Raw genomic sequence first — 24,842 nt, forward strand, 5'->3', positions numbered from 1 at the left:
GCTTTCAACGATTCCTTAGGTATGATTAGGGTTGCATTTAAAACAAAAATAAATTTCAAAGTAACATGTTTAAAACAAGGCCCTTGTTTCAAACATGTTTTTTTTTGTGAATTTTTCAAAGCCATGACGTCATGAATATTCAATAGTGACGTCATATTGGTTTGGCATTGACAATTGAAAATAGCTCCTTTGACGATTTGAACCGACTATATTTTGAGGGTTCCAACCATCCCATATCGTATACGTCGGCTATATCGGGTGGTAATCGTCCGTAGGCTCATACAACATGTTTTTGGAAAGTATTTACACAATTATGCCATAATTATACAACTTGAAAAAAAAACATTTTTTTTTCAAAAAGGCCTTCGTTTAAAACATCAAAATAAAAAACGTCCGTGACGCCTGGTAACGAGCTTTTTAATACACGTCAGCTTGGTGACTGTGGAATGACGTTAGCTGGTGCTGGAGGTCTTCAAATTCCATGACGGGACTGATTCTATCTTTGAAAACTGTCACAAAACACATTTCCGGCAGACAATCTAAACACGATCGTGCCAACTTGTAGCGAGCTTTCACTACACGTCAGTTTGGTGGTGACTGTGGAAAGCCGTTAGCTGGTGGTGAAGGTCTCGAAAACGTTGGAATTCCTACCACAGCTAATTCTATCTGCGGAAATGATAAATTCGACGGATTTTAAGGGAATATTGGAATTTCATGACGAATTTTTGATACGTTAATTGGTGTCGCAGTCTTGTTATTTGTTGAATGAGCCGAGAATAGCAGATCTTCTGCTTGCTCAACACTTTGATCCAAGGTCTATCTATCGTGGACATTTACATGAATATCCGCCTTTAAAAAAATATTTATTAACGCTCAAAATTTGTTGCTCGAACGTATCATCGGTCTCCACCCGGCCTGTTTAAAACATGTTTTAAACAGTGTTTCAAACAAAGGCCTTTAAAATTTTTTTTTTTTCAAGATGTAAAATTAGGCCATAATTGTCTAAATACTTTCCAAAAATCATGTTGTATGAGCCTACGGACAATAACTACCCGATTTAGCCGACGTATATCGATATGGGATGGTTGGAACCCTCAAAATAGTAGGTTCAACAGTTACAGTACAGATATTTCGTCAAGGAGCTATATTTACCTAATATTTTCAATTATCAATGTCAATCGATTATAACGTCACAATTGAATATTCGTGACGTCATGGCTTGAAAAAAACTGTTTTAAATTAGGGCCTTGTTTTAAGCATGTTTGTTGTTAATTTATTTTTGTTTTAATGCAACCCTATCTATACACCCCGTCTTATGTGATTCAGAAATTAAAACTGATACGATGTATCGATGGCCGAGACTGCACTCCGACTTGCCATCTACAACCCTATTCGGTTTAACTATTTGAGATTAACAACTGCACACGGTGCTCACTGCAGTGCATAGTTTCGCATCGTTTCCAGGATCAATCGGGCCATTATCATTACACGACTTGAGAGAACGATTACACGTTTGATCTAATTATGTCCGCTATAAACCGCATTGCGGCGCATTGGGAGTTTCAAAATTATTAATGCAATCGCAATGGACAGTGATGTAGGTCTTCCATCGTCATAACCTCATTTCTGCTTCCGTTATTTCTCTCAATATACGTATATGCCGACAGCTAACAGTGCCATTTGAGTTTATTTCAGTAAGGGTACCATAAGGAAAAGGTCGCTTTTGAGAGGACATTGATCAGATAAGTAGACGAATGTACACTGAATTTTTATGGAATATTACCGTGGCTAAATTCGCTACATTAACGTACACCATGTGTAACGCTCATATTTCTATGATTAAGAATTTATCAAATGGATCAAGTGACACATTCATTGCATCGAAGTGAGCTTCAATCATCATAGTCAGAGTGGATGAGCTCCGACCCCTTGTTAATAATATTATTTGGTTTAGTTAAGTGGTGAAAGCAATGACGTCTATCTGTGGTCTATAATGTCATAAGACCGAAGGAAAAGTATGAAACGACGGATAAAGTCAATTACTCGGACATCAGTAGATCTGCAGATTTCACGCAGGCTGCTGTGCGTGGTCACGAATTCCACGGAAAGATCAAATTCCACTGGACATGTGATTGTCTCGAAATATCCTCCAGTTCAGAAGTTCGCGCCGTTGGATTCAGTCGATTAGATTTCGTGCTTGCAAGTAGCACAGGCATTCTCCTATTCATCAGAAAGAGGGAATCGCCGCAGGGAATAGACTTATGGTTAGCAAAGCAAAGGTTCGCTGGGTCTCTATGTCATGCAGTAGAGTATCGTAAAGGCCTGTTACACAGAGGGTTTGTTCAGCTTATCGAAATTGTCAACATGAGCCGAAGCCAAGGTGAAATAATATTTAATGACCAGCGCATAGATTTCTAGTTCGTGTTGAACGAAGGATGACTTTTAGAGCAACAATGATATCCAGCAGTACTACACAGTGAGATATCACAAGTAAGAAGAAGAACCCTCGAATAGTCGCCGCAAAATAGCAAGGCCTGGGTCAAACGGTTCAACCTATTTGAATGATTTGAGAAAATCGTTCGACAACAATTCAATTTTCGTGATTGCATTGTGTAACTCATTTCATTTAGTCGAGACATTGATTTATTGTCAACAGACAGTCGCAGTCACAGTCGCAGAGAAAACTGTTAAAACCAACGCCATTCCCAATTTCGTAACATTACCACGTTACGTAATCGAAATCTAAAGTTTAAAACCGTCATTTAGTCTTCTTGGCTATTTCCATGTCTTCGTATAATATTTACGATTGCAATGGTGGAACGAATATTGATTACCTGTTTCTCCTATCATGGGTCGACGTAATATGTCAGGAAGCTGACGAAGCGAGATGTGCAGTATGCAATATGCATTGTTCACACTTTTCTGTTAGGTGTCTGTCAGCGTGCTTGTCGAGGCCAAATGAACTTTGAATCAGCCATCGATGTTTCAGTTTTATCATCGATGGTCTCAGTAACGATCGGATAGTTTGGATGAATTTGTGTAGGTTATGTCGAAGTTGTATTTTATATTGTATCGATAATACCTGGTGCAAGCTACTTCGTGAATCACAAACAGAATCTAACATTATAGCATACATAATGTATATATATAAAAATTATAAATATATCAGGAGTTGTGTATAATAGTTAATTTTTGCTAAATTCTTAATCATTGGGAAACATGGAAATTATAGGCCCATAAATGTATATAAAATACATGTGCGACTTCATATCAAGGTATGGTACGATTGGATAATGACGAAATGTCCGGTGCGAATTTACGATATTCTTATCGTGCCGTATCGTACTTTTTCGTACTTTTTGCAGCAGTTTTGGAAATGTCGATATGAAGCAGTTGTGTTGCTTGTCATAGACATGCTATACTATGCTACTCTATTACCATCGAATGCTATATCACAGTCTAGTTTAGTTAGTCCTGAAAGAGATAACTCCACAGGGACAGACAACTAAGAAATAACACATTGTACTGAAATAGCCGCTGATGATGATGATGCCATGGGGAAAAATGGCAGTTTTTGTGACGAAAACCTTTTCGAAATATATTTATAGAATGTTAATTTGAATCTATACTATAGAGAGGTATGCAATTCTTCTACATTCGAAGTTTGATCAAGCCTCCGCATCGTATAGAATCTAGTCGTGTATGAGTTGAAGTTGGACGCTGGCTCATTGTGTATCAGTGTCTATTTTTTCGCAAAAAAAAAATCATTACTAAATTTTACTTACTCAAACAATTTGTAACCATAATTTAGAATATGATCAATTAGGCTACAATTCACCCCATGCTTTTACGAGGGATCAACATAATTTCTTAGACGAGATCTATGCTATCTGCTGAATATCATTCGTGCATATGCCTAGTTAGGATAAAATGTTAATTCATGTATTTAAAATAAGAAACAATGACATTACGCCACAAATATCCACTGGAAAGTAGTGGGATGACAATTAATTACGTCACAATGCAACACTCTAAAATTCGGTAGAGGCATGGGCTTGGGCATGGGCACCTTTCGCCCCTTGGCAACGCCACTGAAGGTCATCACTTCGGCTTTTTTGTGCGCGGCACACATTTTTCTGTGCGCGGCGACTTTGTCAGCAGTGCGCGGCCGCCCACGCACGCAGCTTAGAGGGAACATTGGTCGGTAGTATATTACTACGCTATAAAAACTGATTGAGCTAAGGTTTGATTCAATTATTAGGTACGTACGTCGTACATATCCATTAGGAATTCTATGCCATTTTTCTACTATACAATGTGGTCAATATGACCAATGTGCTCGAACAATTCAAAAATGTGCATCACATTTTACGATGAATATAAGAAATTTTAAAATGCCAAACTAGTGAGGGAGAAAAATTCATAGTACGAATTGTGATCAATTTTATCGTACCGTACGAATTCCTTGCTTTCATGGATGCTGAATGAGTCATTCTAAAAGTGCGGTTGCGTATCCGGCGATCACTCATAAATGATACATTTACAATCTTAAAGATATGACTTTGTTTCAATCCTACAGTCTAGGAAAATGCTTCGCATTTTAGGCCTAGTATTTTTATGCGTTTGCGAAATGTCGCAAGGCATACAAACCGTGTCGAGATGTTCGAAATCACCAATTCAGATTACGGATGCAACTGGACGGATAACATCACCAAGTTATCCTAATAGATATCGACGCAATCTGAATTGCAAATGGAGGATTACGTCATCCGACAGTATCAGGTTGACTTTGGAACATTTGGACAACTCTGAGATGTTTGACAGCGGACCGAAATGGTGAGCATATATAGGCGAGAGAGAGAGAGAGAGAGAAAGTTTACCGTCAATTACTTATTACAGCAATAATATACAACATGAAATGAAAATATGTATAAACGGCACAGATTGGGTGATGCCATATGGAAAAGATACGAGTGAATCTTAAAAGAATAACAGAATTCGTTTGTCTTCTCTTTCAGTTTATACAAATTGATTCTGGACGAAAAGTTAGCGAATGTCTACGGCTTATTTGAAATTTATTTCATAATTTATAAAAGTGTCGCGATTTGATAAATGGGCACTTGGGCAGTGGTCATTAATACCTCTACGTGGAGGAGAATAGGCGTATAGTTAGTAAATCTTGGTTCGAGTATTAGCAGCAGCATGCTTCATGTTGTGGGAGGTGTCTCCCGTACGGCAGTGGTTCTCAGCCTTATATTGGGAAATCACGAGGCAATTTTGTTCACACCTGCTAAAACTTCAAGACTCACATCAACAGCATGGCCGTCTGAGATGAAGCATCCTCCTGTGAAAAGTCATTTTAATTGCCAAAGTCCCAAGAGCCTACTGATACAAACATATTGTCGTTTAGGGGTGCGTTGATGGATTTTGTGGATAAAATAATGAGTTCGAGAAGTAAGGTCAATCAGGGTGACTTCGAAAGGTTTACAAATCATCTTGGATTTGAAGTCGCAGCAAATTAGTGAACAGTAGTTTGAAATAGAACTACCTGAAGTTTTTTTCCTAATTTGTCCCAGTAACGGGATTGAAACCTCGTCACGGAATCTATTTACATCTGTAATATACATTGCCACTATTCCAGAATAAATTCAATGTGAGCTCGGGGCCTACGATATATGACTGGGCTTAACGTTCATTAAAAAATATGTTTTTCAATTTTGGTGCTACATATGTTGCGATAATACCCACAGGTGTTGTCGCAAGCGTAACGCGTTAATATTTCATTCGCCACCAGCTATCTTTAGGGATATATATTTTCGGTAATCGTTTATATCATATTGAAGGCGCTGATTTACAAGACACGACTGCGTATACTGATACCGACTTTCTACACATTATATGATGTTATTTCCGCAAAAAGTAATTTTGTTGCTGTTTATGACTAATATTTGCACAAGACAGATGACGCTTAAATGGTAATTGAGCTAAATTTGAACTGAAACTTAGGGGGTCCGTGGGGGTACGTGACGGTACAAAAGGAGCCCGCGAAGACAAAAAGGTTGAGAACCACTGCCCTACGGCGTCTTTGCAAAAAGACCAGTGAATGGAGATTGGAGAATGAGGAGCAAGGAGGACAGCCGAAAGTTCAATAATAATAATAATCATTATCGAACATTGTTACATCGGTCACTGAGAGACCGTACTTGGTCTAGTCCAGAGGTTTTTAACAGGCATTCCCGTGAACTCCAGGCGTTCCCAAAACCATAGTCTCAGCATGCTGTCTTCAAGGCTCACACTTTTTGTTTTGTTTTGTTTTTGGGGTATTCATGGTGTTTGTCGACTACTATGGTCATTTACACCAGGCCGATATTCTTCCTATTTTCCGTAACTGCCGACTTATAGCACGGCCCACCTCTAAGCTTTTTTAAGACACCGCTGACAGATAAGGTGGCGAGGAGGAGCCTAGGTAAACCTCCAACACTTAGGTATCGGAATTCGGAAGTCGACCTCGGTTGGACTCGAACCCGTACCCATTGGTAGCCGTGGATTATACCACTGCGCTATCTCGCCACACAAGACACACACTTAACTCATCCACATGATTTGTGATGACGCGCCCGTCTTATCCGTCCTTGGCTGAAGGCAATTGGGCGCGATAGTAGTTGAATTGTTGCTGTTGTGGTGGTATGTCGTGTGCAGTGGCGTACACATGGGACGATGCGGTTCGAAATCGAAACCCCGTCCATCTGAGATGCCATTTCTATCTCCAGTTTCTATACTGTACTGTGAAGTTTGATGCGTATTTCCAACAATTTTCAGCCCTGACAAACTTCGGTTCGCATCTGTTGCTGCAAACGGCGCTCTGGAGTATAGTGACGCCAAGAATGAGCTTTGCGCCCAAGACGTGTCTGAACTCCCACGAAAAGTGTTTATCTTCCAGAGAAGTCCTCGAGCCGACAACACCGTTGAGATCAGCTTCACATCTGATGTCGGCGAAGGTGGAACAGGATTTTCGGTCTACTTTGAGACAAGTAAGTTATAAGTTATTACTTTCTCCAGGCGGAATGAATTTCGTCTAAGTAACACGGGGCGATCAGATTTTATCAAGTGAGATCCTATCAACTACACGGATATATCCGATCACCATTGCCATAAGATAAATTGGATCATACAAACTAACCTACTAGTCCAAACTTCACTTGCGGTGTTACATAGGGTTGCCATATTCTGGAATCGAGAAAGGACGACACTTTTACCAAATCAGAAAAGTTAGTTGATCAAAATTGAAAACAGCCATTTTTGCTGGAAAATGTGTGCAGTTGACTAAAAAAAGATCACTAGTTTCGTTCGGCTCCCCTTTTACCCACTTTTTACTTCAATTTGGTGGTGCTGACTAAAAAAATATAGGTCGTCACTAGGGTTAGTTCGGATATCAATAATTTTCACTATCCGGATAACGGATATATCCAGATATTTGGAATTTATCTAACCGGTTAACCGGATAATAACTGATAAGTGAGACAATCGATTTCACGAGGTCTGCATGAAAAACGGATCGCAAAATCATTACACAGTGTTATTGTAGAGTAGACCTATACGTACACGCGCAGTACGAGCGAATACGAGAAAAATCACGGAAATCTAATGTTCCCTGCTTCTGCAACGCCCTCCTTTAGTTATAAAGCACAACGCATGAATTGTGGCATCCTGTAGCCGGGACTGGAATCTTGTAACAAATAGTCCACATGCATCGAATGCTCTTTTAGCTTCCACAGAAGTGGGCTGAATAGTAAGCAGCGCTCCGTAGAGAGTCTAAAGGTTGGCAGGTCGTTTCCCGTAAATTTCAACGACTTTACATTCCCCTTGACCATTCTTCTGTTAAGGTTTGGAGTACTAGAAGGACGAGTAGCTGATACTGGAATTGATGCCGACATGATACATCGCTCTAATTCCTCCGTGTGAAATTCACGTGATCAGGCACGCAGCCAGCCGAAAATTAAAGGGGTTGTTTGAAATAAAATGACGGCGTTTCGATTTTTTTCGAATTAAGTATCAGCGGGAATCAATTACGCTTGCACGCACGCACAATCGCACATGTTTGCGAACATTCGATGTCATTCAGCTTCGCGATGTCACTATCACAGTCGCTAATCAGAATACATTTAACGGCATATCGACACCAAGCCATTGAGAGATATAGGAGCCAACGCATGATAGGCCCGAGACGCGATGGTTAGGCCATCGATGATATCTTTCGTAGGCCCATTGCAGATACGATTGTGTAGGTCAGCGATAATATCGTGAGGACCAAGCCAATGCAGATGCGATTGTGCGGGCCAGCGATGGTATTGTGTGCTCACTGCACAGGGCCTATCGCAGATGCGATTCTTGTATCCAGCGGAACTATAGGTTGGTTGAAGACGCAATAAATCAGGCCAGAGGCGACAGCCGAGAACGCGGCAATCAATGACCTATTAATAGGGCTGGGCAAAATCGAGTACCTGAGTGATTCGATTCTGAATCACGTAATATGCTTCGAGTCGAGTCGAGTAATCGAGTATCACCCATTATGACGTCATAACAGAATGAAATACGTCAAAGTTCAGATATGCACCGTTTATGCCACCACAAAGAATATAATGCCTACTATCCATCTCATATGATACTTTGGTATTTTTCGGACCATATCGATTTCATTGCACTTGACGACAATGTTGTGAGATAATCATGACTTCGGAAATGTGCTACGTCCTGTAACCTTCGTAGCTTTGTACTATGCTACGATACCCCCAATCAAGGTTTCAAGGCTTCAACAGTGAAAATTAGTATCGAGACTATAATTCTCGCTGATAAATTATCTTTCAGTGACGAGAAGTGCATAATTTCAGTACTCGAAAAAATCGTATTTTACTACTCGACTCGAATCATTAAAATTAATACTCGATTCAGATTCGAGTACTCGAATCATTATGCCAGCCCTACCTATTAACGATCTTCTCAGCGGGAGATCGCGTCGCGTTACATTATGCAATGTACACAGACGCAGCTCGCTATTTGGCAACACGCTTCTCGCTAATCGGTCGCCCACAACACTGCATAGGACTTATTGAAGCTTACTAAAAAGTGTAAAACACGCATTAGCAACGATACTCTTTTATCCGGTTAACCGGCAGAATTATATCCGGATATCAGATATTAAAAATACCCGCGGTTAACCGGTTAACCGGTTAACCGTTATCCGGATAATCCAACCCTAGTCGTCACCTTCTATCGACTCCCAAATGACCCGCCCGAATGTCCGTTTAAGCTATTTAGCGTCATTTATACCCATTTCCGATCGAATATATCCATTATCCTTGCTGTAAAAGCTGTAAAGGGGGACGAATTGCCAAAAAGGAAGACATTTAGGCGTATTCGAAGGACATTTCCAAACACCTGAAAAAGGAGGACAAATCCTCCTAAAGGAGGACGTATGGTAGGTGGTAACCCTAGTGTTACAGCAATCGTATAGTCTTTGTCATGACCCGATTGAATTCGGCAGCTTTCGATCTGAACAGTCGGGTCGTCGCTCTACAGTACAGTGTACATATATACGATTTTCAATCACAATAAACGCGCCATGTATACGGGAGACTGTTCTGTTGGCGATTGCCTGAGATATTGCACGTCTGCGTAGGGTTGCATTTACAACAAAAATCAATTTAAAACTAACATGGTCAAAACATGTCCCTTGTTTAAAACATTTTTTAAATCCATGACGTCACGAATATCCAATTGTTACGCCATAGGGGATTGACATTGACAATTGAAAATATAGGGTAAATACAGCTCCTTTGGCGAAATATCTACGGTTCTACGTACTATAGCTGTTGAATCGACTATTTTGAGGTTTCCAACCATCCCATATCGTATACGTCGGCTATATCGGGTGGTAATTGTCCGTGGGCTCATACAACACGTTTTTTCGAAAGTATTTACACAATTATGGCATGATTTTACAGCTTAAGAAAACACAATATTGTTTTTTAAAAAGGCCTTTGTTTACTTTTAAACAAAGTGTTTTTAACAACCATTTGTTTTAAATACAACCCCACGTCTGCGTGAAAGTTGATCCAAGTTTCGTACCGCATCCACTTTAGGGTTCGATTAAAAACAAAAATCAACTTGAAACAAACGTGTTTAATACATGGACTCTGCTTAAAACATGTTTTTAAGCCATCATGTCACGAATCTTTAATCATGACAGCACACTGGATTGGCATTGACAATTGAAAATATAGGGTAAATATGGCTCCTTCGACGAAAAGGGCTTCCGGTCACTGTCATGAACAGACCAAATAGATCTTTAACCAGGACTAAATCGTTATGCAGCGTTTTTTCGGTCGGCCCTCTTCATCATCAGAACACCCATAATCTATATCTACAAACTACATGCTATATAACTGTTGAACCGACGACGATTTCGAGGGTTCCAGCCACTCCATGTCGTATACGTCGACAATATTGGGTGCAAATCGTCCGTAGGCTCATACTACATGTTTTTTCGAAAGTATTTGCACAATTATGGCATAATTAGACAATAATTGATTTTTTTTAAAAGCATTTGTTCAAATGCAACTCTAATCCACTTACTGAGCGAATACATGCAGCATCGCGCGGGGTTCCGTGACAATACTAATGTAGCGTATGTTGTACTAGATTCGCGTAGTAGGGAAGAAATAATCTAATGCAGAATGATAAATCCATATGGCGAAAATATTTATGAGATGGAACGAGGTCAGGGATATCGAGAACTGTAGATATCCCTGCGAACCAGGTGAGCATTGAAAACATTTCTTGTTATATATCGAATGCCTTTGAACCGACCAATGCAGAGGGTTGAGCGCTAAGAATCCAACGCTAATTTTGATTTTCAGTGTGTAACGAAACGCAAATAGGAGCATCCGGAGTAATAACGTCGCTCAACTACCCGGGTGAATACCCAAACTATGCGAACTGCTTCACACAAATTCACGCTCCACCAGGAAGCCAGATCGAAATTGAATTCACATCGATCCAGTTCGCAAATCTTAACGCCAATTCCAAGGACTGCGAAAGTGATTATCTGGAAATAAATGCCGGACTCCCTGGTGAGTGGTGACATACGAAACGTATCGGTGTTCTGCAGTGGAATTGGCAACTGCTGCATCTCAAACACTCTTTTGGCTGGTGAACTTCATTGTTTAAATACTACATAGATATGTTTTATTACTACTCGGAGTGAGTTAACCAAATGGTCAGCATGCTTTATATGTAGGCCTATTGTGATATGTGAATACCTGAAGCTTGCTTCGTTCACTGATGTGTACACTGTACAGTGTACACTGTACAGCCTCGGAATGACATCAGCACCCAATACCAATATCGAACTGAAATAAATATATGAAATTGATAATGAGATGGTGATCGGATCATGTCGTCATTGTAACAATTTTGTCTCTTTTGAATTCACACCATATAATCTACAATATATACTAAGATCATGTTCACATTTATGAACTCGTACATTAATCTCTTGCTGTATAAGACTTTTGCAGGCATGTTTCCAAGCAATATTGCTGACCGTGAGCAAAAATGCACGCAATCACGTCAATAGCTATCGATACTATTATGGTCAAAAGTCAATTGACGCTCTTCCATACAGCTTCTTACTATTCGAACAGATATTATGCCCTGGTCAGTGACGTCATAATAAGCACAACGAAATAACACGTGTGTTCGAATTTGAATGCGTGTCAATGCGAATGTACTAGGGATGGTGTGAACCCCTAAAAGGTTCAGGTTCGTGTGAACGCGAACCGTTTTGAAAGGTTCTGTGTGAACGCGAACGTGAACCTCATGACGTCACATGACGTCATATTCCTAGTTCCAACCCTATACATTTCAGTGAAGTGATAGCCTATATTAGTGTACTACTGTACACGATACTTAGCGGCGATTCGGGCCACATAATGCCGCAATGCTGAAGTAGGCTACATATATTACAGTTTTAAACGTCGCCAAATGTATCAATTGGGGCAATCAAATGATATTAAAATCCCATAAAATCAATATCTTCCGTCGCTTTGACAGCAATTTCGACAAGGACTTGCAAGGGAATATAAGCCTACGCCCAAACGGTCTAGGCCAGACCGGACATTGTATTCGGCGTCTGAGTATTGCTACGTTGACATTGAGCAGAGTGTAAAACGGGTTTCTGTTGCTACCGATATTACCCCGAAATTAAGATTGTCCCCGTACGCGGGCCAGATTTTTTTTACATCAGACAGCGATATCAATTTCATTGATTGGTTGAATAAGCATCATTCGCTGACTACCTACATGCAGTACAACACTCTTGATGTTGTGTGATTGAAAGTCAAGCTCACAGCAGAGAGTCACTAAATATTCACAAACGGAAAACTGGATATTTCGAGCAAACTTTTGTAACAAAGAAAATAATATTTGTGAGATTGTCAAGGTGCATGTTCGTTTAGTGTTGATTTTTATGTTGCCAGCGCCATGCAGAGAGTGGCCCGCATTTGAAATGAAATAAATTTCAACCAAGGATGTTATAATGAAGCGAAAATTGTAATGTATGAAAAAGGTTCACAGTGCAGAACCTACCAAGGTTCGTTCTTGAACGTGAACCTCTAAATTTCCGAGGTTCACACACAGAACGCGAACGTGAACCTCACGTTCACACCATCCCTAGAGTGTACCATTGGAATAGAATGAAATTCATCATGAAATTTCTGTGAAGGTGCTTACGGATCGATAAAAACTCGGTATTGCGAAGAGAGTACTAAGACGGTGAATATCAAATCCGAGATAGCGACGGTACATCTGGTAACTGACAGCAAATACAGAAAACACGGGTTTTCTGCTACCTGGAGAGCAGGTATCATGATATAAGATGTGCCATAGTGCAGTTCCGTGAAGTGTACTTGATGGCATCTGTTGCGTTTTAGTATTTCCAACGACGGCTTCCCCGACCACAATCACTATCGCCGCATCAACTACGCTTGCTGAAACCAATACCTTGACGACCACAGCAAGTGCATCGACTCCGACAACTGTACCATCATCCGTTATCTCGAAAAATTGTTCATACACGACGGATGGTTTCGTGTGTCAAAGATGGGATTCGGAATCTCTTAAGCAGAAGCTTCTACCTGATGCAGACGATAGAGGGCACAATTTTTGTCGCAATCCGGGCAACGCAGACGACGGTCCATGGTGCTACACCACCGACCCAACGATAGAAAAAAGTTTCTGCGACCTCGATAATTGTGAGTAATTGCTGCAATTTATTCCGTGATATATAACTGTACTGTCCTACAAAAAATAATGTATTACATTATGATCGATCACTTTGGAAGGCACAAATGAATTTCCCGATTTTCCAATCGGCCGTACGTCACGCTGCTTTCCGGGTTTACGAATGGCATTTATTCATGTTTTTATTATTATAATGGGGGAGGGGGTTTCTGGGCAATCAGCACTTGGTTCGACTTAATAATTGCCTGCGGCTATACATGAATGAACACTGAACAGCAAACACTAATTGGCTTCACCCTACGAGCAGCAGGCATTCAATTTTGCATATTGCCGAAAGAAAGCTCAGTTTACACATATCCGAGTCGGGAGATAAATGGCTATTAGCATTACTCAAATTTATAAAAACAAAAGCAAATTTAGAACAATATATAATGACGAAATTGCATACGCCTATTTTCAAGATGTTTGGGATCAACGCAAATCTTCTGTCTGCATTACAGATCAATACTGTAAATAGATATCGATCTTGATATTTTGGAAAATCTTTTGCGGCATTTGCGATGCTCGTTCAACGTTCGTTCCGTCATTACACGCATTAAATTACTCTTATAGGTATCGAACGTACTGCTAATGAAGCGTCCAGCACCGATCACACAGCCATAACTCAAACTACCAGTCTTTCTATAGCGAAGAATGGCTCATTAGTAGGAGGTATGCTTTTGGTTTGCGATCAGTCGACGCATTGCATGTAGTAATTTTGATAACACGTACATTTATCAACACTTTATCCTCTAAAATGAAACCACAGCATAACGCACACGTTGGTAACATATGGTTATCAGATATTTTGTGTTACTGTATGAGCGTATATTTCTGAAAGTGTGACGCAGTCTATTCAATAGTAATTTTGTACTTTCTCACAGGCGGTGATAAAACGGCGGAAAAGAATGTTGCAGAAGATTCAGCTCCGTTCTTATGGTAATTTGTAAGCATGCGCTTTCCTCGGTTAACTAACGGCTGTTCATAACCACGAAATGAATTTAGGAGTGTAACGATTAATCTGCAGGGAAAAATGTCTCTGCCGAAAAGAATCAGTTACAACTATAGCATACGTGTCAAAAGTCAACCAGTCGACGCTGTGGTGGAGTTGGCAATTGGTCATGTCATCACACGCCCTATTGCCACACCCCGAATTCGGTTTCGTCACAACATGTCAACACGTGCCATGGTACATGGCGCCACAATGAGGCGATAGTTATGTCTGGCAACATCTGTCCGGATGTAAAATTTTGAGATTTATATTCAGTGATGGATTCATACACTCATACATATAAACTTGAGTCCTTGACATGACATGCATTTTTCAGGTATCCGATTGTAGCCGCAGTCGCTCTCTTGGTAGTATTTGCGATTGGAATGTTTTTCTGGTGCAAAGGAAAAAACAGAAAGAGCAGCGTAGCCATAAGTGAGCCGGTTGCGATGGATGCAGTGGCGTTCCATAGGTTTGACGATGACGACTATCGGGTAAATATAGCGTTGTATTGTTTTGATGCTGAGTCAGTTGCATGCTATATTAGTAGAAAGCATACTATTCACGTCTCTACAGGAGCAGTTACATAAGTCGTGACAAAATTTCCACGCATTCCTTTCATAACTCGCTACATAATCGCTGAACCACGAGTGTGAATTGAAAAGCATACAGTTCTCAACACGCACACGGCCAACAGGGAATGGTCTTCTCACTACATCAGAAATACTCATCGATTTACGTCGAAATGTCAAAATACGTCCATAGCTCTCTGATTACCAGAATTAGAATAATAATTTAGAATTAGAATTAGAATTTGTGAAACTGATAAAATGTTCTATAATCGGGTTTAAACATTAAATCAAGAGTACAATTTCTCATATCTGTACTTTCGCTCATGTTCATATTCACATTACAAATCTTATTAAAAACCAGTACATGAATAATACATTGTCGCGGACAGCATATTCCCACAGTACACTCGGCACGAAATATGTCTCTCCTGAGAACATGAGTAATAGAGATACACCAAGACCGATTTGGAATTTCACAAATACATAGCCCGTTATCAATGCCAGCATTCCTGCCTTTCAGCCAAGAGAGAACACGTATGTCGAAATTCCGTTCCTTATGGAAGAGGGAAGAGGAGACGATACAACTCGTAGGGACAGTCAACAAGGTCAGTTTACGACGTATATATCAGGCTCGTCACACTCACTCTCACCTAGGGCAATATCAGCATACTGGTGGCCTTAACAGGCTATACAAGGGGTGATGAATATAACCGGAATGAAATATCACAATAAATCCTGGTAATACACTGTGGGAGCATTATTGACCTCTTTATATTTGACATAAGAAGTAACTTTAAGGGCGTGTAGGCATGGATTAGATGACGCAACATATTTTCTTGGTAATTCCAGTGATTGTAGCGAAACCATTTTGGACCAGCACTCCGAACGACTACTCATGCCATTTTAGTTGGACGAATGAATGGATACGTGAAATCGCGAAACATTCAGTAGCAGCAATGCGACATGCAGACTACAAAGAATGTAGCAGTCTTACATTACGCGAAACAAATAACGTCATATTGTTAATTTATTCGGTATAAGCATTTCGACTGACTATCATCGGTAGCGAACGTTCTGAAGTTCTGTACCACAAATGACTAGTTTGAGTCCTACATTCTTTGGCAGACTATGCATATCGTTTCAACTATTTGACGTCACAAAGATTGTTGAGTCGCATCACATGCGTGAAAGACTCAGTTACAGTTTGACTCTTATCCACTTCATCCAGTTATTATTATTATTATTATAGGTAAAAACGTTGGCATGAGTGGCGCTTATCACAGCTGAAGGCTTTTTGCGCCATGGACAGAAACAAGTTAAACGCTACAGAATGTTCATAATATATAACGGAGATAGGTACACATGTGCACATAAAAAGGTTTTACAATATTCCTCGAGTCGATCTAACATATTCAACAACATATCGCAGTACTTGTGGATCAGTCAGTAGGGTTCGCATGTCGAAATTAACATTCTTCGACTCTGCATGCCGTCGTAAGCATTCATCCAGTAGATTGAATGTTTGATACCAAGTCCGCAAGCATTAGTATGTACGAGATTCACTCACCGAAATATTGATGACATCCGATAGTCCTCTGATATAGTATCCTATTATTATGTTCATACGCCACGTCTCCTATATGTCGCAAAGCAAGCTACGATTCCAACGTTCCGTGTGCAATCATACGTCGTAACATGTGGCGTTCAAAGTTCAAACCCCCTTGTATCAACACCCTTCATTTTCACAGATAAAAGTGACATGTGTGGCAAAAACTTTGTGAGGCTGGATACTCAAGGGAGCAGGTCAGTACTGTACTTTAAATGCACGTTACAGTTTAATGATTCAACCGATTCAACCCGATTCAACTATCTTAGCTGTAAGTCATTGGCGATATTCAGTGACCTACAACAACCCATTTCGTATAGGAGAAACATAAATATGACGTGAAGTATATTTTGTATTCTGCTACCTGTGTACATAATAGGAGGGCGTCACAGTGCTGACTGGTGGTCTACAGAATCAGAAGGAGTCACATAGTAACTGAAATTTAAGCAATGAAATGTGTGATTCGGATAGTTGGAGATGCTGAATCCGAGACTATGGCTATTATTCATATAACGCAATAGTGTTTTAAACACGGAATGTTAGTGGCACATAATTTCGACACTATTTTCGTTCTAGTAATTAAACTTTCGATTTAAACGTTCTCTGTTACCGTATTTTTCAAGCATATGATCGGAAATAATTTAAGTGCGACAAAGAGGCTAACTTGTTCAAATTGATGATAAGGTGCGTGTGTAAAGGTAAATCTCCTTTAAATAGCATAAGCAAACACCTAAAGTGGAAACAGAAACATGTCTATCATGAAACCGACGGAGGCAACACACGCGCATATACCAAAATATACTGCGCAGCGTAACAGTAGATAACATTAAACGTGAACTATGTTCACGCAACACATTATTCTAATTTGTATAATTTCCTTGAACAGCAGGAGCTCGTCACATGCCAGTATAGATTCTATTCTTGCGGCGAAGGTAGCTGCGCAAAGAGAATTTGATAGAGGGGCCAGTACTTCACACGATACCACAACCTATTCCGTTGCTGAAGATGTTACACAAAGTCAAGGTTCGCGATTAGGTTACGTATGTTGGATACATATATTATGAGATCGGCAGCATAGTGGGCTTTATATACGTCACTGACGTAGACGCATCGCGGGTATTAGGACACCGATTAGATGGTAACACACATTTGGAAAAAGCATAGCTGCTCGCACTTACGAATTCAGCAACAGCGTGTGATAACTGATATAATCAATAATCATGTCAGGTAATTCATCAGAAATTCACGTTTCATGTTTAGATTGCAGGCAGTTTCGTAATAGAATAATGTATTGAAAATATGTATCTCTTATATGTAGGGCGATTTTTTTTGACATGTCAAAATTTGTCAAAAAATTGTCAAAATTGTTAACAAAGTCAAAATTTTTTTGCCCCCTGCATTTCGTTTGTATTGTAGATTTTGCACTGTCGGTTAACTAATCCTTTGATATTTTACAGCTTGTAGCATAATTTATAGGCCTACCGTTATAGACGGCCTATTGTCTGATGATTGTGAATCGTAAACGGTCAAATGGAACAAATAGCTGGACATTGTGTTATGGTCAACGTACCGCAATATCCTAACTGAAGCAAGACTGCTTGGGCATTGCATGATTCTAATATCAAAAAGCGCATGATGAAAAATTGTGATTTAAACAACATTGTCAGAATGAAGCAACACGGTGTTTCACCAGCAGTGTACGCACAACTTCTGTATTGTCAGCCAACAATTGCTGCTGCTTAACGTTCTTTCTCCATTCTTGGCAAGCTACTTCGTAAGGACAGACACTTTCCACTCGAGAATGTAGGAAAGTATCTTTCGTTGTGCTACAACAAATTTTAATTATTTCTACGATAATATGTGATATGACTACTGGTATTCTTCACAGGGCCAGATTTCGTTAAAATAAAGTATTTGTCAGTTTTTAAGTCAAAAATGTTTTTTTCGGGCCAAACTACTTCGTAAGGGCAGACAGTTCCAACTAGAATTGAAGATGAATAGTATCCTACAATTTTAAACTTATGGGCGAAAACACCTAATTTGCATAGGGAAAGTCAAAATTCGGTCAAAATTAAGTTTTTTTTTAGGTCAATAAATGTCAAAATTCTGATGTTTTAGAGCAAAATCTTCCGTTTATTAGGTCAAAAAAATCGCCCTACTTATAAGATAAGGTATACATAGCGTAGAACCAATAGCTCGTTTACGGTTGTTTAAGAAAGACTACCGATAATCACGCATAGCGTGTTAATTCTCAAGAACCATTCGCAAATGCGACCGCTATGGTATGGAATGTGTCACGCGATGGTTGCGGGTCTCTCGCAGTCTTTCCGTGGGGTATGTAGCTTCAAATGTCAGTGTTTCCGCGAAATGTACCACTATCTAACGTTATCTGCTTGTAAGTGACATCATATCTTAAAATTTAATATGGAATCTGAGTAATTTCGGGCTATCGGTGTTAAAAGCCACATGTGGGCAATACCGAATGTGATAAATGACGATTTACCGCCAAATATTGGAAATCGTATCGTTTCAAAAATGATGGGAAATAGTTTTTTCCTAATCATACATAGCGCATTGACTGTTATTGTTTTTTATTTGCATTCTGCTCATCTGCATATGCATTTCAATTGGGTGCATTTGATAGCCAATATATTAGATAACAGTAAAATTTATGTGATAGAATATGAAATATTAAAGATTTTCATTGGTATGATTTCCAAGGCCATATTGGTATCGTAGCCTATTGTCTTTTTAGCCGCGACATCACGATCGAAACAGCAAGAGAGTTCTTTCAGTCAGCAAACCCCGCCGGAGACCGGTCCACCAGCGCAAAACGTATATCAAGCGATAGAGCTGGAATCACCGGCCGAAAACGGTACGGACATTCACAAAATGCTTATCCGAAAGATCGCAAACATACGTCATCATTCACACAGCTACACCGGTCAGTAATACAGACAGCGCCATATCGTTATCATCACACGCAGAAAAGGGGAGAAGCTCCACCGACACCTCCGTAGCGAGCACGAAGCCCACTAAAAAGTGGGGATTTTGGAAGAAGAACTCGAAAACTAAAACGGGCGCAAACAATGGCTTCACCAACCCCACATATAGAAAAGAATCATCTGTTGTCGCCGACAACCAATCTATCGACAAAAATCCGTTTGACTGCGACGGTGAGTGATCAATACATCTCGATTGATATCGCGTGACATCGTAATAGCTGCGTGTCACGGACAATGATGTAGCTTGTCGCGAACGCATTGTCGTATGCCTCACCTTTACAATCCAGAGTTTGAATTCGTGACATTCGGTCTGGAATGCCATTTTTCGTCAAAATGCTGATGCAGTTTGTTTATTAGCTTGGAAACTTCAGCACGTAGCGGTATACCCGTCGGTAAAGCTCTTTAAGAACCCTGCGGCTGTAGGTCCCGAATTTATTTGAGTGCGAATTCAAAGATGGTCAAAGTATTATGCGTTGCTACTCAAGTATAGAAGTATATATAACGCCTTAAATTTCTACTTGGTTAAAAGTAGAAATATATTGCGATTTCCAAGACCTGTCAGACCTACTTGAAGCAGATGCGGGAATTAAAGATGTGAAAAGTAGTCAAGTAGGTAGTTTCAAATAGTTGATTTGATCGATTGGTCGCATACTTTGCGCAGTTATTCGGGGTGGCTGTTTTCGAAAATTGTGGGGTGCATCTTCGCGACTAACGCAAAATGACACTACAAATAGGTGCAATTTTCTAAAATATGTTCGGATACCGTGATACAGGGGCTCTTTCTCTCGGTTGTCATAATAATTACGGTCATAACGGTGATGCAGACATATTCTCGTTATACTCTCTACTTTACAAAATCCATATTCTAAAAAGTAAGCTGTTTTGCCTAAAAGTAACTGAAAGTAGAAATAGTCTAAAACATAACCACTGGAATCAGGCGTATGAGTAATAGGCAAAACCTACTTGGGTACTCCGACAAAGTAGAAGTACTTTATTGTAGTTACCGACCACCTCTGAGTGTGATTACTGCGTGTCTAATGTAGTACAAAACCATCTCGTGATCACGATATGTTGTTGATGTGTACTGTGCTGAAACTGTGTTCTCCGAATTAGCTGATGTAATGCATTTTCAGTGAACGATTCATCGGTACCTGTGCAAGTGGACTATAATGATGCAACGCGAGTTGATGATGACGCTGATGTGTACAATGCCCCTTCCGTAATCCCCAAATCGAGTTCAATCCAGGCCCTCGACGCGACAAACGAACAGCACTTGGCTGATCTCTCGAACTCGTCGCCGTACATGATGCCCAAGTTATCAATGCCAAAGAGTGAGTCGAATACAAATAAGAAACGATGCCTTTTACGGTGACAGTATGAAATTTAAAGCTATATTAGGCTATTTGCTTTGGAAGCTTGAAATAGCCGATTGCTATTAGTGACTAGCATCTACACGGTACCAGGATAATCTAAAATTAATTTCGAAATCGTCATATACGCCTAACAGAGCAATGCCTATTCGAAGTCAGAGTGTTGGCCTGTTGGGCCTTCGCCAATTACTTGTTATGTAATAACGCAAAGTCCAGTCTTGAAACGATTACGCGTACATCCACCGATACATGTTTTTCTGGTACGACAGAAAAAATTCCAGCGCAGACGGATATGGTTTCAATAACGCCAAATCTGATCGACGACGCGGACCAAGCGAAAGCAGGTGAGATGCAATTTATGCAGTTCGACAGAATGGTTCCATAACAACGGATGCGCTATCGATTTTCGATGACGTCAAACATCTGGAATGGTTCTCGGCAATCATGTGGCGTGATATTGCACGGTCATTCCACGAATCTTTACCTCCCGATTTAGAACTCTTGTATTTTGCTGTGCGACTCAGTGAATGGTGAATAGCATAAGATGATCCAACGATGAATGTCATATAACCTTTATCATTGTGACACGCAACCGTATGACTATTGACTAAGTGTGTCAGTAGAGGGCACACTGCTGGTTACTGTATAGCGCAGAATGCGTCCATCACGATTTGATAACACACACGACACTCCGCTGTTCCATGTATCTCCACTCCATCTCGTCTCATTCATCTAGCACTAAATAGCAAAAAAGATTCGATGTAAACATGTTGTAAGTGTCAAAACGTCCAACATCCAGTCCATGACTAGGATATACCTCATTCTTGAAGTTCATAATTTGCAAACATGTATAATCACCAAGGTTTGCGTTTCGCTTTCATGATCACATCTTCAACCGGAAATGACTGAAGACAGCATTTATGTTTATCGGGCAACGGGCAGTCTGTGCATGACAAAGTCCATGATTCCCGTGATGTGCCTTCGTTGCTAATGGCCAAATTTTAGTTTGGTATGGTGAGTCAGACAATCTTGAGATTTTCTGACTCGGATCCTGAAATTTATCCGCCTCGTTTGCGCTACGACATGAATTATTTCTTATCTGTAGGTTCCATCAGTGATTAATCATTTCCCATTGATTTAACAATTTCATCACTTCAATACACCACAAGCCTGCGATAGAATGACCAGATAGGTGGGTGTTAAAACGACTTGGAGTAGTTTTTTCAAATCATTACACCCCCTCGCCTTATAAAGTGCGTGAGTGCGATATTTCTCTCTATTTTAAGATGTTGGGTTTAGGCTATCCTGCGAAACTATGCGTGTCATGTATTTCATTGATACTTTGGCGCGTAATACATTTAATGCAGTCTATTTCTAGACCATATTATTAAACATAACCTTAATACAGCCAAATACTCAAATACGAGGCTCGCGTTGTGAGTGAAAGATTGACTGCATCCTTATCGTTGTTGTTGTTCTTCAACAACATTGATTTTGATCTAAATGCGCGACGTTACTAGATATCATGTTGTGACTGCTAGGAATTCATCCAAACTAGGGTTACCATATTTTGGAATCGGGAAAGGTGGATACTTTTTCGAAATTTTCAAACCCAAAATTCCGGAGAAAAACCTTGAGAAAATGGTAAATTTTTCTCAGTTCGTGGTCGATTGACAAAAAAAAGGTCATCTTTCCGGCTTAGCTCCCTAAATACCCGCCGGACCTTTACTTCGATACTGATTTACGGTATCTCACTCCAATTTCCCAGTAAATTTGACCAAAATTCTCAAAAAGTAGGGCAAAATCTCAAAAGGGAGGACATTTGGGCGTCCTCGGAGGACATTTTCAAAAACCTGAAAAAGGAGGGCAAATCCTCCTAAAGGAGGACGTATGGTAACCGTATCTAAACACGCCATTGAGTGACTTCCATCCCATTCGCCAGAACATTTTTCTCGCCTACGAGCAGTAGGCAAATAGTTCTGCACGTGCTCAGCGGTGCTGCCAGATGCGCTATTATCCCTTCAAATTTCGAAGTATAACACCGTCACTCCTGTTTGTTGACAGTCTACGTACTCTCATACATACTTTGATGCAGTAAATTATTGGCATCATGAGCATTTTTGACTCAACTGCAATCATCTTCAGATCTTTTCCCCGTGGCTCGCTCCGGCACCGACCCGATATCGCCGACGTTCGATCTGCCGCCAGATTTCACCTACGACGCCCCCCAGATGCGCACCACCGCCAAATCCTTTTCCAGCGACCAATCGGACTCTAGCCGCAAGGCTTCCACCTTTTCGTCAAAGCAACGCGACAGCGGCAACGCCTCGTTGCCCTCCGCCGGCCACGACGATTTCAAAGTCGACGAGTATTGCATTATGGGAGACAGCGACCACGCGCGTAACAATTCGAACAATACGCTACCTGACGCCAGTCACGTGACAGGCAACAGGGCGTCGCACGTGTACGTAAGTATGCGAAGCGTTGACAGCGACGGCAGGCGGGATAGTGAGCCTAGTGTGGCAGTGTCTGTTGATATTCCGAGAACGGCACTGTAAGTCCTGTATTGGCTATCTTCACTACCGCCAGACTTCACCTACGACGCCCCCCAGATGCGCACCACCGCCAAATCCTTTTCCAGCGACCAATCGGACTCTTGCCGCAAGGCTTCCACCTTTTCGTCAAAGCATGGCGCGATGGCGCGTGACCACAAAAACGAAGATCACCGCGTCGATATGCAAGCATGAATAAGTTAAGATTGCAATGTGATATCGGCGTATTTAAATTTCGAAAATGGTTGATTCTTCGCCTCGTTCTTGGTCTGAACCTCGCAGAGGTGGTCAGTAATGAAGGACTTCTGCTTTTTCGAAGTACTCGAGTAGGTTTCTCGTACTCGCACTACCTACTCGAGTGATTATGATTTTAGACTACTACTACTTCACAGTTTTCAGTGTTTAGGCAAAATTAGGCCTATAGTACTTACTTTTTACTGCCTTGGAAATCCCAACTCCTAATTATACATGCGTAGAAATTTATGCGTAAAATTTTAAGTCTATTTGAGCAACAACGATGCCTACTTTGACCACCTGTGGAACCTCGATGTGTCCGCTACTGTGTGTTACGGGGTATGATGACGTACAGTATATCTCTGGGCAAAATCGAGTACCTGAGTAATTCCGAACCGAGTATATTAGGCTTTGAGTCAAGTATGCGAGTATCACTCGTGTTGGCGTCATGTGACTGTAGATGGTGCGGTAATATGCGACCACAATGAAAATATTGCCTGTTCTCCGACATGTTAACGATAATTTGGTATTTTCTTATCTTTATTCTTCCAGAGCATCGTATTGACATTCCGTTTCCTTTTGAATTTTTACTGTTCGTTATATTTCATGCATCACGCGAGAAACTCCCATTAGCCGACGTATTCTGACGTTTCTGACGACCGTTAATCGGATGGAGTAAAAATAGCAATAAATGTTTAAAAACAGGGCCATCGAATTACAATGACGTTAAATGACACGAATTCCTGTCGCTTGTTCTTTGGGATCTCTCTCGACTCACGGCCTGCTTCCGATGTTGTGCCGTGCGCCGGTGGTACTTACACTTTTAAATTTCTTGCCACTTCTATATTTGCCCGTCCGAGACAATGTTAATCCATTGGTAAGGTAATCTGTTGCAATAGCAGACATAAAATAAAATTCATCAATGTCAATGATGATATTTACGTAAATTGTGGTTTGTGGCTTATGTACAAGGGTAGGCTACGCACCATCTATTCCTGGTCAGTAAGTCCCAGTAGAGCAGGAGGTTTGGTAGAATAAAGAAAATGGTATCTCGTATGACTGAAATTCGCCTTGTCTCACTTTTTACCTTCACGAATTACCAGTGACGTGCGGTGAGGTTCATGGTTGATTGGTTGGTGAGGCACTTACCCCCTGAAGTCAGATTTACAAACAT

At 40.6% G+C, this 24,842-nt stretch overlaps 1 protein-coding gene across 3 annotated transcripts; it reads left to right on the forward strand.

The window, feature by feature from the left end:
- The first annotated feature begins 4,558 nt into the window (after positions 1-4,558).
- LOC145444705 (uncharacterized) lies at positions 4,559-24,607 on the forward strand. Of its 3 annotated transcripts, none has more exons than XM_080322711.1 (16): positions 4,559-4,836; positions 6,820-7,031; positions 10,917-11,129; positions 12,782-12,919; positions 12,990-13,310; positions 13,912-14,010; positions 14,223-14,277; positions 14,667-14,823; positions 15,422-15,506; positions 16,650-16,704; positions 17,394-17,530; positions 19,263-19,382; positions 19,444-19,683; positions 20,646-20,843; positions 21,152-21,226; positions 23,028-24,607. In XM_080322711.1, the coding sequence occupies exons 1-16, from the start codon at positions 4,589-4,591 to the stop codon at positions 23,438-23,440; spliced, it is 2,766 nt and encodes a 921-aa protein (XP_080178837.1). In that variant the 5' UTR covers positions 4,559-4,588; the 3' UTR covers positions 23,441-24,607. The 3 variants fall into 3 exon arrangements, with proteins under 3 accessions (XP_080178837.1, XP_080178838.1, XP_080178839.1); XM_080322712.1 differs by having other exon boundaries at positions 17,397-17,530; XM_080322713.1 differs by lacking the exon at positions 13,912-14,010.
- The last annotated feature ends 235 nt before the right edge of the window (positions 24,608-24,842 follow it).

This window comes from Botryllus schlosseri, chromosome 8 (assembly GCF_051294905.1).
Source record: "Botryllus schlosseri isolate E-star chromosome 8, Bs_hap1, whole genome shotgun sequence".
NCBI lineage: Eukaryota > Metazoa > Chordata > Ascidiacea > Stolidobranchia > Styelidae > Botryllus > Botryllus schlosseri.